At 42.2% G+C, this 18,444-nt stretch overlaps 2 protein-coding genes and 1 long non-coding RNA gene across 3 annotated transcripts; 2 read left to right on the forward strand and 1 right to left on the reverse strand.

Annotated features, from left to right (window-relative positions):
• Nucleotides 1-291: 291 nt before the first annotated feature.
• LOC139063604 (uncharacterized) lies at nt 292-2,556 on the forward strand. Its single transcript, XR_011516988.1, has 2 exons — nt 292-398; nt 1,842-2,556. It is a non-coding gene; the product is annotated as an uncharacterized lncRNA (long non-coding RNA).
• A 4,097-nt stretch (nt 2,557-6,653) lies between these two features.
• Nucleotides 6,654-13,399, reverse strand: thg1l (tRNA-histidine guanylyltransferase 1-like). The gene is made up of 7 exons (XM_015975902.3): nt 13,257-13,399; nt 12,819-13,029; nt 12,557-12,733; nt 11,848-12,017; nt 11,684-11,772; nt 10,902-11,009; nt 6,654-6,880 (listed from the first exon to the last, which is right to left on the reverse strand). Exons 1-7 carry the CDS (start codon nt 13,279-13,281, stop codon nt 6,716-6,718), a joined length of 945 nt encoding a protein of 314 aa, XP_015831388.3. The 5' UTR covers nt 13,282-13,399; the 3' UTR covers nt 6,654-6,715.
• A 424-nt stretch (nt 13,400-13,823) lies between these two features.
• On the forward strand, nt 13,824-17,782 carry lsm11 (LSM11, U7 small nuclear RNA associated). The gene is made up of 4 exons (XM_015975901.3): nt 13,824-14,527; nt 14,830-14,969; nt 15,046-15,129; nt 17,328-17,782. Exons 1-4 carry the CDS (start codon nt 14,011-14,013, stop codon nt 17,643-17,645), a joined length of 1,059 nt encoding a protein of 352 aa, XP_015831387.3. The 5' UTR covers nt 13,824-14,010; the 3' UTR covers nt 17,646-17,782.
• The last annotated feature ends 662 nt before the right edge of the window (nt 17,783-18,444 follow it).

Here is an 18,444-nt window from a genome sequence, read left to right on the forward strand (position 1 = left end):
CCGTGTGTCTATGAAGAACAGGAAGGGGAGGGGTGCGGCGGGGGAATTCACCTCTGCGTCTTTCCCAAATGAATGAGCATGCAGGGGCTGAATCAACTGTATTAACATGGCTAAAGTCAATCACATCTTAACGTTCTTCCATATTTCATTCATAATATCATAAACACAGGCCTATCATTCTTTCAGGTTTCTCTGAATTGTGTGAAATGGCCGAATAAAAAAAGGAAAAACAAAACGATTTTGTGGTCACCCCCCCATCAAGGTCAAATTGTTTAGTCCTGACTAAAGGAAACTTACTGAGTCAGGAGCCAAACAGAAGAGATGAACATAAAAAGGCTAAAACCACCAGGTGCCCCATTCAGGGGAAAAAAAAAAGAAAAAAGAGCAGAAAGATAAAGGTATGTAGCTCTCATGATGCATGTTTTCCATTTTTTGAACCAGTTAACTGGGATTTTAACGGTTAAATGTGGTCAACTAATTGCTAACAGAGCTAATAGGGCTGAAATATTGAAACGAATATTCAAATGGTTTGAAAAAAGTCCTTGAATCGTTTTTTACTGATTCAAACTAGGATTTGTTAAATGCTCGCTGCAGCCTGTGGCCTGCCTGAACAACAACACACACATGTTGATCATGTTCACATAATAATAAATAAAACAACTCTACAAGCAGAAGAAAACACCCCAGTCACCACTAACTATCCTGTTTATTTATTGCAGATGGCTGCACTGATTATTTTTTTTACATGATTTGTTCTGTAAAAGTTGGCATTTTTGGTAGTCTACAGTTTTTTTATGTCAGTTTAAATTACAATTTCAGAGGCAATTCTAAAATATTATGGATCATGAGATCTATTGGAGATCTACCCCAACTTTTGGACTGCTCTGCCAGTCACTGTGGCTCAAGCTGAGAGGAGCTTTTCAAAACTTGATCAAGTCATACCTGAGGTCACCTATGTTTCAGGGGCGGCTCACTAACCTGGCTCTAATTAGTATCAATCACTCAGTAGGGGAGCAGATTTCATGTGATGACATTATTGATGACGTTGCATCAAGGTTAGGTTTTAATTTTAGTTTGTGTTTTCTATTCTAAGTGCAATGCTGTAGTGATTATCTTTAGTTTGTTATGTGTGAAATATTTTTGCTATTTAGAATATTTATTATCTATTATGTTCATATATTCTTAATATTTAGTTATTGTTTGTTTTTGTATATTTGATTCTATATATTTTGATACAGTATATAATGTATAGTGCTTTACATTCTGACAACTTCATAGTAATTAATGTAAATATGTGCAACTTAGAAAAATGAATGTTCAATAGTCGTTCTAATAAAACATGCCTGTTTGTAGAAAACATGCGTGTGTTCGTGCAGGTGGGGTGGTGTGGTGTAGTGGTGGTGGTGGGGTGGTGGGCGGTTGGGGGGGGGGGGGGCGCTCAAAGGGGGCCTCGCCCGGGGAGTAATTCGATGTAGAACCGCCACTGTGTGGAACTCAAAAGTATTCAAAATTTAATAAATAAATAAGTTATTATGAAATAAATATCTACATGAAGAAATACTAGACAGTCATGTAATCTGACAATGAAATGATGAAATAACAGAATGTTATCTAAGCTCAATATTATGAAATATTTTTCATTCTTCTTTTAAAATGTCTTTATTAATATAAAGGTTTTTTCTTTTCAAAAGTTATTTTTTCATAATAATCCAAATTAATACTGAGCCATTTTTATTTAATTCATTCAGTTTTTATTACATAACGTCATTTTAACAAAGACAGCTTTATTTCATTATTGTGTTTTTCCCATGGCTCATTTATTTCATCATGATGCTTTACAGCAGAGTGGGTGTGGCCTGCAACACCATTGGTTAATCCTCCCGCGTCGTTTGGTGTTCCTGTAACAGAACCAGGCTATCCCAGCATGCTTTGCGCGCCGGCGGTGGACTTTCAACAGGAAGAGAAAATGGGCAGAGCTACAAGGTTTTAAACGTAAACGTGAACGATGTGTGCACTACTGGCTCCTCGCTAAGATCCCACACTTACTTGAATTTTCTAAAAATGATATTATGTTTGGTTCTCTAAAAGAAGCTTGAAAATGTTTTAAATGTAATAATTATTATGGGCAAATTCTTCATTCTTTTTTTACTTTTCACAAAGAACTCTGCCTCCTTTTCTAAGCTGTTAAATTTATGGACAAAAAACAAGCTCTGGATTTGAATCCTATGATTGTTGAACTAGATCTGTTAGAAAGCCCCTAAGGTATAACTTTTTTATGTTTTTTTAAATGATCTGTCTTTTTGTTCATTTGTTTGCTTATTTGTTCTGTTTGGGGTTTGTTTTTATTTTATTTATTTATTTGTTGCTGTTTGTACTTCCTGTTCATTATCTATATGTTGGAATTCAGCCTGTTCTGGTACTATCTCATGTTGTTCTGGTACTATCTCATGTTGTTCTGGTACTATCTCATGTTGGTAAAACTTATTCCTTGTAGAGATTGCCATAATTGTTGTACATTATATTTTGTGCAAATAAAAAAAAAGGTTTTAAACGTAAGTTTGTTAAAAACTAGCCGTAGAAAACTAAAAAGCTTAACGCGGTTCTGTTTATAGACATTTATCGTTTGTTTATTTGGTTTTTAAAATACATTTTAGGCAGAAATCAGCCAGAACGAGTTTGTATCGCAGGTCCCAGTTATTCCCGGTGTGTGTGTGTGTGTTTTAGGGTTAGGGCTACACACAACCACAGTAGTTTATCGTGTGTTCTGCTGTGAAAAGTAGTTTTACATTCAGGGATTTACACAGCTGACACGTTTTAATGAAGTAAAAAGTTTGTGTGAAGAATATAAGTTTTATCTTCTCATGTGGATAAATGTAAAAATGTGTTTATTGCCTTTTTGTCACCAGTGGTCTGATTTTCTCTGTAGGACTGCAGGTGTCCAGGGTCAGGAGAGGCTTTACCTGGTTGTCATCCTGGGAGAGAGGCCTTCTACTGTCATCATGTTGATGTTATTTAGCTGTTTGATATTTGAGCACATTTATTAAAACAAATACTAACTGATAACTCTTTCTGGTCATTGATTTTATCACCAGTTTTATTATTACAGATGTTTTAGAACATGTTACATGAACAGAAAATGAAAAGATGGTAAGGAGACAAGATTATTTATAATAGGTTACACTTATTTACAGATAAAAATCAGTATGGACCAGTTATGTACGGTTAAAGCAGGATTAACCTGAGTGACTCTTCCTGGATCCTTTATTTAAACTGAGTGAGCAGGAAGTCTTTAACAGTGCAGCTGGATCTGCTGCAGGAGGATCCAGACGTGGATGGAGGGCTGGAGCAGACCCGTGGCTGGACGTTTCTGGTCAGAGGAACATCATACAGGACGGTCTGCAGAGAGAGCTTTGGGACACTTCCTCTCACTGTCCACTCCATCGTCCATCTACAGGGCCTGCTGGGCTGGCTCAGACGACGGCTGTTACATCTCTGTGAATGACTTGCCTGTTAACAGTAGTGGTGGTCTGCTGGTACCTCCTGCAGGACAGAGCACCACTGACCTCCTCCACACACATCTTCCTCACGCTCATCCTGCAGACCCACAACTTCACCAGCACAGAGGCAGATGCGCAGCACAGTGCATGCTGACCTGTAATAGATTGAAAAAGAGGTTATTTATTGAAAAATGTAAAACAAACCCATAACCTCTTTGGTGTGTTCTTGCTGTGTTTAGTTTCATATTCCATCTTTCAGTTCTTTTTAAAACACAGAAAAGGTTTATTTCTTTTGCGGCTGCAAACATCATCAGGCTGACGCCCTTCCGGCATCTTAAATTGAAGCGAAGGCGGTTCCTAAGACGTGCACGTTTTTGATGTAATCAATGCAGCTGCAAACGAAACGTTGCAGGTACATGAACCTTTTCTGTGTTTTAAAAAGAACTGAAAGATGAAACCTATAACCTGCAGTACACTGGTTCTGTTCAGTTTAAAGACAAGCAGCAGGGGAAACTACAGAGAATTAGCATTTTTAAGACAGATCCAATCATCATTAGGCGTAAGTTGAATAAAAAAATGCACAATGAAAACACTTCAATGCTATTTTATTAAAAAGCCTGTTTTTTTAAAACGTTTTACCCTCATTTGATGCAAAATAAGAAGCTCTAAGGTCCAATTTACATTAAAAAACATCCTACTGCATTCACCATTTATAATGCATTTGGTTTATATTACCTACATGATAATACTCGTTAGACATTATGTAATAAAAACTGAATGAATTAAAAAAATAGCTCAATATTAATTTGGATTATTATGAAAAAATGACTTGAAAAAAAGACATTTTAAAAGAAGAATGAAAAATATTTCATAATATTGAGCTTATATAACATTCTGTTATTTCATCATTTCATTGTCAGATTACATGATTGTCTAGTATTTCTTCATGTAGATATTTATTTCATAATGTCTTATTTATTTATTGAATTTTGAATACTTTAGAGTTCCATAGTGTGCATGCCCATGTTATTTTATTATTGTATGTATAATTCTGCTCCCTGATTTGAGTGGGCGTAGCCTAGACCTATAGATAGAAGCACTGGCTGTATGGGGTGCTGACTGTAAAGCTATATTCACATTTACATTCAAAGTTAAACCTAAATATTTAAAGTAAACCAAACAAATAACTGTGCATACTTATTTTCATTTGAAACATTTAAATAAAGCTAAACTGAACAGTTTGTATGCTGTTTGTCCCTCCAGTGGCTGACTCCACGGTTTTGGACCCACTTCCATCCAAGCAAGGGGCATCCACACTTTTCAAGGCGAGAACCCAAATGAATCAGTTAAACATCCATGTGGGCCTCAAAAATATGACTTTTTCAATTGAAAAACCTGAAACATATTTTTTTACTTTGCTGTTAAAAAACAAGCCTCATAGAAATATCTGAACATAAAAAATGCAACCTGCGAGCACGACGTGATCTGTACCCGACACAAAAACACACCGCAGCGGTGGGCGTGGTGGTGACGATGGCTGATGGTGCTGTCCAACTGAGCCAAATGGATGCAAACATATTTATCTTGCGCTCTATTTAAGGTAGTTGTGTGAAAAGACGACAAGACGACCGGACAACAACTAAAGGACCTTAAATGACCTGACTGTTGTCGCGTTCTGGGCTGCAGAGTTAAACACATTGTGTGAATGCATTTTCTTATAATTTGCTGAAATTAAATTTCTTGGTGCGTTAAGATGTTTTCCTTTGGTCATTAGACGTATTTTCGAGACACTATTGAATAATTTGGTTTGCTGATTAAACTATTCTATATTTGTGATGAAGATAAACGCAGTTTAAGATGCACAGGTGTGTGAACACCTCAGCATGCTTGTGTCCAGGCTTTCCTCTGGCCTATGGGGTCTGAGCGTGTCCAACATGTGGCCCGTGGACCATTTCTGGCCATTGGCAGTGATTTGGCTCCCAATAGCTTTTTTAAAACGTTGAATTTTGTCCCTCCAGTTGGCTGTTGATGTAAATCAACACTTTCTACCACAAATGTTGAGATTATTACTATTTGCGGCGTATTGTGAGGCATACGAGTACAAAGACATCCCCAAATAGTAATTTCTGCATTATTAAATGAATAAAATCACATATTTGTGGCCTTCAAGGACCTTTAGCTCGAACGTTTTGGCCCTGTTCTTTAAAGGTTTGGTCACCCCTGGTTTAGGCACATGGCTTCTTCATGGTAAGTATTGGTTTCACATTAACATAGCTGGGCGACGGTGGCACAGGAATTAAGATCTCACCCCGTAATCGGAAGGTTGCAGGTTCGAGCCCTGTTCAGTCTGTCGCTGTCGTTGTGTCCTTGGGCAAGACACTTGACCCACCTCGCCTGCTGGTGGTGGTCGGAGGGACCGGTGGCGCCAGTGCTCGGCAGCCTCGCCTCTGTCAGTGCGCCCCAGGGCAGCTGTGGCTACATCGTAGCTCATCCCCACCAGTGTGTGAATGTGTGAATGACTGATTGTGTTGTAAAGCGCTTTGGGGGGTTCCAGGACTCTAGAAGGCGCTATATCAAATACAGGCCATTTACCATATTTGTCTCTAAACAGCTCACTAGAAAGTTCACTTCTTGTTCCAGGAAGTGCAGCCGCGTGCTTCAGCAAGCTCCCAGAACCAAAAATACCACCGCCACTACCAACAGCAACCGAGCCCACTACGGCAACAAGAACACGGACGCTGGCTTCCAGCTGCCGTCCAAACTGGGACGGTCTTCTCTAAGTGTGATGATAACTGAGTCACAGAGCACATGTCAGGAGGCTAGAGTGTATGCGGGGTGTGTGAGGTATTCTTAGCACTGATGACAGTACAGGTCCATTCACGTCTCCAAACGGGCCAGGACAGGACCACTTAAACCTGCCAGCTGCTTCACCCTGAAACATCAAAACTCACTCCAACATAACAGCTGGCTCAAAAAGTGCCAGAGTGGGCCGAGAGGACTCGTGTTAAACACTCGTGATGGTTGTATTTTAAAATACCATTCATGATATCGGATGAGGATTTATTTCTGGCACAGTAACCTCAGAAGAGCAGGATGAAGAGCAAGCATGTCCTCAACATCACAGTGGAGTTAAAGCAAAAGTCCTGACTCGGTTAATCACTGTGACAAAGATTTATTAAAGGAAAGTAAAACGTATGCTGAGAATAACACCAGAGCTGTCAGCAGGTCTCCTCCTCCTCCAGGATGTCTGGGTGCTCCTCCCAAAACTGCTCCCCGATCAGGTCACAGTGAAGAGCCTCCACTCTCCTCCTGCTGCGAGTAACACGAACCTCCTTCTCCTCTACGTTGGGAAGCTTCATATGTTTGGTGACGGTCTCGTCCTTCTACATGAAACAAGAGAGGAGCTGTTAAACGTAAACCGCACACATCTGTCCGGATCCACAGCAGGAGACAGAGCAGGATGCACACAGACGTCGGTGCAAAGCCCGACGATCTGTTTGTCTGAACACCTCTTGATGACCTCATTTTATGGACTGCTGCACGATGAATCAAACCATTTATCTATACCAGAAAAACGTGAGTGCAACTTAAATAATGAAAAACCAGCAAAGATCAGCAGGAAAGAATCTGAATAAAACCTGGTATCTGAGGACTCTTCAACTGGAAGTGACGGTGTGTAGTTTCCCCGACGATAGGGGGCAGTACATACCTAAGGAAACTGCAAGCAAGCGGTATTTTTGTGTTAGAGTAAGACCGTACCAACGGATGGCCATTAGGGTCAAAAATCTCTGGGAGCAAATGAGTCCTTTCAGCCTGCAGCGAACGAGTGAAGAGACAAATGAATGGTTAAAGTTTTGTAACCCAATTTGGCCTCATGGGCTCCCGCAGAAGGAAACATGGCATCTAATATGGCGCCGCCCAGAGACTCAGCCCCGCTCCCGTGTAATTTAGACCTGATTTGTATGATTATGTGATGGAGCCGCCAACAACTGGGCATCATTTAATTCTCATTCCAGAAGATTCTGATGGATCCTTCCAGAGCTCAACGGTAAAAACTACACATCGTCTCTTTAAGACTCAACCATCAAATCAACAAGTTAACAATGAAACTGTCCAAAAGACTGAACTGTTGTTTTAAATGTGAAGTGCATTCTTTTAACCCCGAATGAAACAGCTGTGATACGCCTACAGAAAGCCCCTGACTGCTGACAGCTCTGCTGCAGCTGTTTCCAGCTGTGAGCGGACTTTTACCATCCAACCGTCAGGATTCAGCAGGCTGCACAACCACTAAGCTGCTTCCTGTTGCAGGGTTTAGCCCGGCTGCTGACATTTACCAAAAGTGCAGGAGTGACTTATTTGAAATGACTTTAGTGACAGGAAGTTGCTCATTTAGAAAACTGGTCTCATCCTAAAGAGCACATCTACAGTAATGTGGCTACGAGTAATAATGAAAGCCATTCTGCAGCGCTGCTGCACTCTCCTGCCTCTTCAGCTGAGTTCTTTCTAGTCAATGAAAACTGCTGACTCAGTGTCCACAGACAGGAAGTCTAATCTAACCGTACTTCCTGCTATGAGCAGAGTTTATTACAGGAGCGGCATTAATATCAGGTTTAATAATCCCTCTTGTGAGGAGGATTACAACCAGGACCACATCTGTGACACCACATCAGTCTAGTGGATTTGCTTATTATTATTAAGTTTGATCATTTCATACAAACAGGTGACTATGATGCTGAAGTTCATTAATGTCACTGATTCAACTTAAACACGTCAAACTACAAACCTGTGTTTGTTATAGTTGTGATGATTATGCTTACAGCTCATATATGCTCCCAGATATGTTCATGAAGTTATTTGCACTGATGAAGCAATTTCAGCAGTTTGAGATCTGGATGTTTTCAGTACCTTCCAGAAGGAGCCGTGTCAGGGCTCTGTCACTTTAAGAGGTTGGCCACGCCCACCCATCCCCTCTCAGGCTGCTATGAGGTGAGGAGCTCAGATGTCCAAGAGGGCCTTGGAGTGGAGCTGTTGCTCTTCCAGCATTGACAGGTGAGGGGCGTTTCTATGCTAACTTGTGACATCACAATAAGGGAAAATCTGAGACAGCTTATAGAAGCATCTGATCCCTGAAACCAAACACTGACAAAAAAGGATGGATGTGTCTTGTTTACATTTGGAGTGTTCACAGAGGCAGCAGAGGACGATGCAAAAGCGACTCTTTGATAATACGTCACTTTAAAGTCTTAATTCTGAAAAACAAAACGAACCAGCAGCATCAGTCGGTGTGTAGCTGGTTTAAGGACTTGACTACGACAACAAACACACCCGCACACAATGATCTGCATGATCCAGTGTGGGGGAGAGTCTTTTAATGTTTACTGATCTTAACCAATGATGTGACTCAGATTCTGTAACAGTGAAGACTTTCCATTGCTACTCAGGAGTTTAAGTTTCACCAGGCATCCTCAGAAATCCCTCAAGACAGCTCAAACTGAAGTTAGTTTGAAAATTACAGCCTAGCTGTTAGCTAATCAGTCCTGAAGGACATAAGCTCTATTTCTCTAAACAGAAGCTGTTCAGAAGACTACCTAATCGATATTTACAACTTTTACACAGATATACAGATCCTTCTCAAAAAATCATCATATTGTGATAAAGTTCATTATTGTCTGTAATGTACTGATAAACATTAGACTTTCATATATATTAGATTCATTACACACAGCTGAAGTAGTTCAAGCCTTTTATGGTTCATAATACTGATGATTTTGGCATGCAGCTCATGAAAACCCAAAATTCCTTTCTCAAAAAATTAGCATATTTCATCCGACCAATAAAAGAAAAGTGTTTTTAACACAAAAAAAGTCAACCTTCAAATAATTATGTTCAGTTATGCACTCAATACTTGGTCGGGAATCCTTTTGCAGAAATGACTGCTTCAATGCGGCGGGGCATGGAGGCAATCAGCCTGTGGCACTGCTGAGGTGTTATGGAGGCCCAGGATGCTTCGATAGCGGCCTTAAGCTCATCCAGAGTGTTGGCTCTTGCGTCGCTCAACTTCCTCTTCACAATATCCCACAGATTCTCTACGGGGTTCAGGTCAGGAGAGTTGGCAGGCCAGTTGAGCACAGTAATACCATGGTCAGTAAACCATTTACCAGTGGTTTTGGCACTGTGAGCAGGTGCCAGGTCGTGCTGAAAAAAGAAATCTTCATCTCCATAAAGCTTTTCAGCAGATGGAAGCATGAAGTGCTCCAAAATCTCCTGATAGCTGGCTGCCTTGACCCTGCCCTTGATAAAACACAGTGGACCAACACCAGCAGCTGACATGGCACCCCAGACCATCACTGACTGTGGGTACTTGACACTGGACTTCAGGCATTTTGGCATTTCCCTCTGCCCAGTCTTCCTCCAGACTCTGGCACCTTGATTTCCGAATGGCATGCAAAATTTGCTTTCATCCGAAAAAAGTACTTTGGACAACAATCCAAGTAGTAAACAGTCCAGTGCTGCTTCTCTGTAGCAGTTCCAGGTCAGGCGCTTCTGCCGCTGTTTCTGGTTCAAAAGTGGCTTGGCCTGGGGAATGCGACACCTGTAGCCCATTTCCAGCACACGCCTGTACACGGTGGCTCTGGATGTTTCTACTCCAGACTCAGTCCACTGCTCCCGCAGGTCCCCCAGGATCTGGAATCGGTCCTTCTCCACAATCTTCCTCAGGATCCGGTCACCTCTTCTGGTTTTGCAGCGTTTTCTGCCACACTTTTTCCTTCCCACTGAGGTGCCTTGATACAGCACTCTGGGAACAGCCTATTCATTCAGAAATTTCTTTCTGTGTCTTACCCTCTTGCTTGAGGGTGTCAATGATGGCCTTCTGGACAGTAGTCAGGTCAGCAGTCTTACCCATGATTGAAGTTTTGAGTAATGAACCAGGCTGGGAGTTTTTAAAAGCCTCAGGAATCTTTTGCTGGTGTTTAGAGTTAATTAGTTGATTCAGATGATTAGGCTAATAGCTCGTTTAGAGAACCTTTTCATGATATGCTAATTTTTTGAGATAGGAATTTTGGGTTTTCATGAGCTGTATGCCAAAATCATCAATATTAGAAACAATAAAAGGCTTGAACTACTTCAGCAGTGTGTAATGAATCTAATATATATGAAAGTCTAATGGTTATCAGTACATTACAGACAATAATGAACTTTATCACAATATGAAGATTTTTTGAGAAGGACCTGAATGCTTCAAAATATCCTTTTTAACTTCTTCACTCAACAATAATCTGTTAAAATAAAATAAAAAGGATCAATTTTGTAATTTTGTAAAAAAAAAAAATCCATCTGATTGAATCTCAATAAGCCCTGATTTCCCCTCCCCTGACTGTTCTGTATCGTTCTGCAGCATCTCACCTTTTCCCAAACGAGGCTGGTTCCTTTCCGGTGAACAGCTGATTCGTTGTTATAGTTGATGTCAAACTCTGAGAACAGGATCTCGTTTTTATCCGACGCCAACGTTCCCTAAAAACAAAACAGAAGCCAATGTAAGTGGAAGGTATCACCTTGGTGACCACAAAAGGCCCGAAAAGAGTTCAGGTTAAAGCTTCACTACATCACTCATTTCTCCAAACAGATCACCATCAGAACAGCGCCACCAACTGGTCGTGGAGAGTTTTATTCCCTCCAGGACGGTTTGGAGAGTTTCCTGAACCACTAATGACTGGAGATGTCCGAACATGCAGCCAGGATAAACATTCCCTCTGCTGCTGTCCTGCCAGGAGAACAGCTGCTCTGGCAGCGGACACAAATACCTCCTCCTTGTGCAGCTGCATCTATCATTCAGATGAGAATAAAATCCCCTTCTATTTAAATTCACAGGAAGTAAAGACAATCTGCCTGAAAGAAGGTTAAAGTGTTCACGAAAACTTATTAAATAGTAAAGTTTGGTCACTTTCTAACAAAATGACCAAGCTGACTATTAAGCTGCACTTTTGTAGCCGAGACTGAATATCCTACTGACTATGGCTGCACCGCATACTACAGATCAGAGGAATGTAGAACATGTATTCCTTATGTTTTGTTGAGTGATGGATTTTATTTAATGTCCCAAGTTAGAGGACAATAAACTTTAAACAAGAAGAAGACAACGGGGAAAAAGAAGGGAAGACATTAGTTTAATACTTGAGTGCTCTCACCTTTAAGCGATCATCTGCCTGGGCGGTAGTGAGTCCTCCCTTTTGAATCAACGCCCAAAACACCGTGTTGTATAAGTTATTGATGTGACCTAAAACATACAGAACGAGTTTAGATCACCCGTTTGTAACATCCAAGCAGAATTCAGGACATCACGTTTCCTTACAATCCGCTTGCCTCCAGCAAAGATAGTCTCTAAGGTTACGGTTGCTAGGATACAGGACCACACGCCCATCAAAGCTCGGGGGACACAAGAGGGGCTGTTCTCCGAAAAACTCCTTCCAGTAAAACACATATGATGAGGAGAACTGGGAGGCCACATGGGTCATGAGCTTGCTGCAAGAAAAACAAGAGAAAAAATAAGTAAGTCCCTTCTATGTTTCTAAGAAAGCAACAATAGGCTGATCAGATCCAAACCAACAAACGTGGGACAGGCACATCATTAATAGGCCTCATTATTGCACTTCTTCACATGGAATGGAAGAAAAAAACATCCACAAAGTTTCTGCCAGAGTTCAGGTCAGCGTTGGGAGGAGAGATCTTATTTCTTCAGTTTTAGCAACACTCGAATGGCTTCCTGGGAAACTCATTAAGCTCTAAAAGACCAAGCTCCACCAGGAACCAGTCTCAGACAGCAGGTTTACATGTGGCTCCTAGAGCTTCAAACGGTACAACAGAGACAAAGATTCCTGTTTTCAGGCTCTTGTGGATCCAGCTTCTAGTTTCCGTCTGTGAGTCACACACCCTCTCTCCTCTGATCATTCTGATAGCTGGTTGGGTTGTCCAACTCTTCCGTGCTTGTCCGTTTCCCTTGCCTGTCCTCTCAGATCCCAGTTTTTCCCCGTTGACCCAAAATGACAATTCAACAGGAGTACCTGGCTCTCCTCTTGAACCAGGTGGAGCTCCTTTTGAAAACAAAGCTGAACTCATCACTTTGACCATAAGCAATGACGATGTCCTCCAGTTCCTCCATGACAGAGCGAGCACTCCTGGTCATCAGCCCCAGAGCCCTGTCATCATTGGGCTTAGTAAACGCGTGCTGCTCTGAAAACCTGAACCACATTAAAATACAGGGAAAGGGTCAACACAGAGTACTGACTCCTACCGTCACGTCTCTGGGATGAAGAGAAAGCTCACCTGTGGAAGTTGCGTCCGTCCAGTCTGACAACGATGTAGCAGTTCCGCAGACAGGTGTCATCCGTTTCAAAGCTGCGGACGTACTCAAACTTGCTCTTAGCCATGATGCTGGATCGGGCGAAAGAACGAGAAATGGATGAGACAAACCAGGTCCTACCCCCTGCACCAAGTCCGGATAGTCTTCTGGTCAGCATTAAGGAGCTCCCGAGAACTAGAAAACATCAGGCACACACAGTGACACAAGGCAATAAAATACAACCGAAACGGGGTTGATTAGAATGAATATTCTGCTACATTGAAAGAGCTAGCTTGTATTTATTCATGAACAGTATCAAGTTAGCATTTAAAACGCGTTGGTTATTGTTTATTTTGTTACAGAAATGCTGTTTTAAAGAAATAATATCATAAAGTTACGTAAAAACCTTTTATTTTACTCACGTTGGTTTGTGTACAGTCCGTTCATTAACTTCGTCGTAGTTCCTCAACCGTCACATTGGTTCCGGGCATTTTGTTTTTCCTTTTTTAAGCAAAACTAAAAAGTTCTCCTTAGTTCTCATTATAAAATGTTAATAAATTACAATTGGTTGATATTTTGTTAATTAATGTATATTAATGTGGAATCCTAAAGAAATTCTCGCAAAGATCCTTTCCGGGATTGTTGTACTTTAGCGCCATCCAGTGTTTAAAAGTTAGCATTTACCCGTAAATGTTTAAAATGGACATATAAAGCTTGGAAAATAATGTCAAAATATTACAGAAAATAAATGTAAATACAACACATTACATTTTTAGGAGGGCTGTGTTTTCTAATGAATAAATACAATTAGTGTTGATAGGTGTTGTGTTGAAATAAAGTCCCCCTGACCTCAAGCACCTTAGCTGTTAATAAAGTGGCTGAAAGGGAAAAAGTGTTTTGTAAATTTACTTGAAATGTTACAAACGCAACATTTTAAAAAGTTAACTCTTTATATTTATATTGCATATATTTAAATTTTTGAATGACTTTGTTCGTCATAAGTTGTGCAGCTGTTAAACATGTCCGGCGTTGTTCCCACAACAAAATGATATAGAACACTCATTTGGAGACTGATATGGTTATACCGTGTAGTTTGTGTGGCTGTGATTACATATTTTTTGTAAACACTAGTTTGCGATAAAAGACGTAAAACTGAACGAAGGGCGATTTCGTCGGATGGCACACCTTTTTAGGCACAACACCGGCAACAACTTTCCCAGGATTCCTCGCTTCCCCACGACCCGCTCTTTGGTCGTTTCAAACATGGAGGAAAGCGAACAGAAGAAGTCAGACAGCAGGGTGTCCGCAGCAGAGCCCAAGCCCGCGGCCGGCGCTAACGACGAGGACGACGCCGCAGAAAAAACAAACGTTTGTTCTGAAAAGTTTGACCCGCTGCAGGCCTTGTACTCTCCGTCCGCGGCACCTCTTCCCTTCCCAAACATCAAGTGCTTCAACAATGTGGCAGAGTACGAGAGTTTTCTGAAGGGTGGCCGGGGCCGAGCCAAACCGGAGAACGTGGAGAAGAGGCAGCGAAAGGCGATGAAAGGGGTGGCGGACCCGGAGCGGATCGAAAGGCTGAAGATGCTGATGGTGAACAACCCGGTGTCGGACCCGGAGGAGGGGGGCAGTGGCGGCCAGAGCCGGAAGAAGAGGAGGCAGAAGCCCCAGAAGAATGTCCTGACACGGATGCCCCGTAGGTTCATTTAAAGGCATGTCAGATAACGCAGCACCACCTCTATACCAGCCAGTTAACGAGCTATCCTGTTTAAATTACCCCGATGTAGGTCAAAACACAGTCACACTCGTAGTTATATACGGGCCAATTTTCACAATAAAAGCAGAAATATGTCGGTATTTCTATCATTTATATCTATACTCTCTAGTTTTGTAAGCGTGCCTTCACCCTGTCCTACAGAAATCTGCGTGTGCTTCAGCTGCATGATTGACGAGCTGGGCTAGGTGCAGCTGCATAACCTGCTTGTCATGTATCTTCAGTGTGTAAGGGCAGTCCTCTGGGAGAGCTGTACCGCTGCGTGGAGGAAAGGATAAGGGTCAAAGTTCACATCAGGACCTTTAAAGGACTTCGGGGAGTGTGCTCAGGCTTTGTTGTGGCCTTCGACAAGTTCTGGAACATGGTGAGCGGTCCCACTCCAGTCTTTGTGCTGTTTCCATGTTAGTCATTCATCGCTGGATGCTGCTTGTTGTTGGCAGGCGATGGTGGATGTAGACGAGACGTACAGGGAACCTCTGCTTGGAGAGGCCGTGTACCACGAGAAGGCACTCACAATTTCACGAGTACGTACCAGTTCTCTCTTTCGTTGTTTCATGTATAGCTGAAAATCTACTTGCAGAAGTTTTACAGTATTTGCATATTGAATTATAATGTGACAGAATGAGATTTTCTAATCTGGGAAAGACGGGACTTGTGAGCGCCTCAAACAGGACGGGGAGAAGGGAACAGGGAACGTTGCGCTTTAACCTGAATGACCTCAGGCTCTTCAGAATCCAGCGCTGCACAAAGATCAGAACCACAGAGGCTTAGCACATGGGTTGTGTAGAAATGTTTTGGTTACATAAAAGAAGAAGATGCTGCGTGTTGTGCAGAACCTGCCTTGCTACTGTTGCTACCCGGTGAGGTGACGCCACAGACCTTTACCTAAACAAACATCACACCACCAGCTGCCAGCGCTTCAGCTACCAGTAAACAAACTCTCAGGTGACCGAGCTGCATAACAATAATTTATGCATAATAAATCTGATATGGTTTATAATACATTGATTTATTTTTTGCTTGCTTTAGTTGAAAAATGAGAGAAAAACAACTTGAGGAAGGAATAATGAATTAAATCGGAAATAGATAATTTCCCTAAGTCGTTCAGCCCTGGTGTACACGCCTGGAAACGAGTCTAAATTAGGCATTTTGGTAAAAATCTGGAGATAAAAATGAGTGATGCACTGATATGAAATCTTTGGGCCAATACCGGTGATATTAATATCACCGTTTCAGTGCATAAGCGATATTTGCTGATACCGGTAAGCTGACATTAATGCTTCTAAAATCAGCAAATTCTGTATAGAATGAAGATGACTGAAGCTTAATTTACATTATTGTGTACACACACCGCATATTTATGATTCTGAGACGATTACATCACTGTCACATGACCAAACGAATACAACCCCCCCCCTGAAACAGATAACCAAATGGAAAAAATATTGGTTGTTTATGTCGACCCGGTTCTATTTATCGGACCGACGTGTTAAGAAATGACACGTGACATATCGTCCACCAGAAAAATGTTGGGTACATTTATGCAGCCCTTATAAGGACGTTCTGCTCACCTGTTCACCGCTCAGACATCAGGTCCTGAGCTCGGATCGCCCCAGATGTCCTCCAGTCATGGAGTCCGTCTTCCTGATCCTTTCCCCCTGGAACACCGAGTCGGAATACGCCTTGGGTTGTCAGGTGTTACCTCCCAGTGTCGGCACCGTTTGGGTCTGACCCAAGTTTAAAAAGTCCTCCGTCAGATCTGTGCCTCTTCTAGTGTCCGTATGATTTATAGCTGCACTGTTAGATGATGAGTAGAAACGCGACTGAAACCACGCAGCAGTAGTTTACAGGCACAACGCGCCTACCCACACGGGCACACCTGGGTGAGTTGGTGATTGGCCGCTCTGCAACTCAAAAATCCAATTGTGTGTTTTATGGTTCAGGAAGGGACCCTCGCTAAGCACTGGTTCATTCCAGCAGTAGTCTGTCCCTTTGTGAAGAAGGGTTATAGTCACATCATTAAAAAGTGTTTAGTTTGTGGCGCTCGGTAAGAAAACTGATAATTCACCAGCGTCGGTCCTCAGCGCCCGAACAGCTGCAGCTCTAAATGAATCCATGAAATACCAGAAACATGGTTTTAAAGCTGAAGCAGGAGCTGAAACACCGATGAGCCTGGCTAAGAGGTGCAACATAAAGGCCTTGGCTTCAAAACAAACATGACTGAATGTGCATGAAACTAGGGATGCAACAATACCACTTTTTTCCAAATCGATACGATACCGATACTTGGATCTGAGTACTCGCCGATACCGATTACCAATACCGATACTTCTACCTTACAAAAAAATGCAATGATTTGGAATACAGATTTTATTTTCCTCTCTGCACAGGAAAAGACTGTGAGGTAGATAAAAAGTAAAATATATGAATGGAAATCATCACAAAACTAAAACATTAGGTGAACAGAAATGACAAGTTACAGTGAAGCCATTTTCAAGCAACTGCATTGGTATCGGTTCCTGGTATCGGTTAACTTTTACCGATACAGGTATTGGCATCGTATCGGTGCATCCCTACATGAAACACACCAACAAATGCTTTGGAGCTAAGAAACCGTTTCCTTCTGAGTCCGAGTGGCTTCAGGATGTGATCTTATGAAAGCACCGTAGTACTTTTGGTCTTTTAGGTCCTACTCTTCATCGTTAACATAATCTTTGTGCAGCTCTTTGAGAAGCTGAGCCTGCAGCGGGACTCGGGAGCCAACGAGGCCGCCAAGAAGCAAGAAACAAGAGAGGAAACCAACAAGCCTCAACCTGCAAATCCCCAAGCTGCTCCGAAGAGCCGCCCTGCTCAGCCTGCTGGTGCGAGAGGGGACGGGACGCCTGAGTCCGAGCAGTCCCGCACGGCGAAGAGCAAACAGGATAAAGATGATGTCTCACAGAAGAGCCATCAGAAGTGCGGGACGGTGCGCACACGCCACATCAGCCAGCTGTTTATCCGCGGTGAGAATGTCATCCTGGTCAACCCGCAGCCCCTCTGACTGAAAATCCTGCTGGATTAAACACAAACGCTTGACTCTTCACCAATGTCCAGATTGAGATGGGCCTGTTATATCATATTGATATGGTGCACCAAAGGAATGATCTCATTTATTGAGGAATAAAACTTCTAGTCTGGTCTGTTTGTAGATTCTTCCCAGTGTGTTCTGCTTGTTGGCCAGCAGGTGGCAGCATAAACACGCCCGTCCAGCTGTGCAGCTACTGTCATCTGGAAGAGCTCCTTGTCCCTTTAAGTTGCTCTTCCCGTTAGTCTGAGCAGGGACGACAGCGCGGTCTCGGCGGGCTTCATAAATGCATTATGAATAATGGAGTTAGTGAAGCTGCAGATTGCAGATGGCACTCAAACGCTGTCATTTGTCTTTACGTCTCAGATTGCTTTTTACTCTTTAATGGGCACATTACCCATAAAAGCACAATTTACTGCATCTCATGGAAGTTGTAAAATGTTTCTCTCCTGAAGGAGGGTGCTTATAAGTGGCACGGAGTGATTGTCACTCGTCTGCTGCTCTGCTCCGGTTCTGGTTCTGGACCGGAGACATCACTGACCCTCTTTTCCATATAGTTTAAGTCACAAGTGGAGCGCGTTTTATCACGAGTTGAACTTTAGCTCATTTACTGTACACACCGCTCGTATATTAGAATATTATTAGTGTAGCCAATTTAACTGTCCTCTCCAGAGAGAGGAAACGGGGTCAAGTGTTTAATGCAAGCTGCGTTTTAGTCGTGTTTGTCACACAAGTGCGCTCAAACAAATCTCCGTCTAATAAAGGGCCACGGCGC

This window comes from Nothobranchius furzeri, chromosome 2 (assembly GCF_043380555.1).
Source record: "Nothobranchius furzeri strain GRZ-AD chromosome 2, NfurGRZ-RIMD1, whole genome shotgun sequence".
Classification (NCBI taxonomy): domain Eukaryota; kingdom Metazoa; phylum Chordata; class Actinopteri; order Cyprinodontiformes; family Nothobranchiidae; genus Nothobranchius; species Nothobranchius furzeri.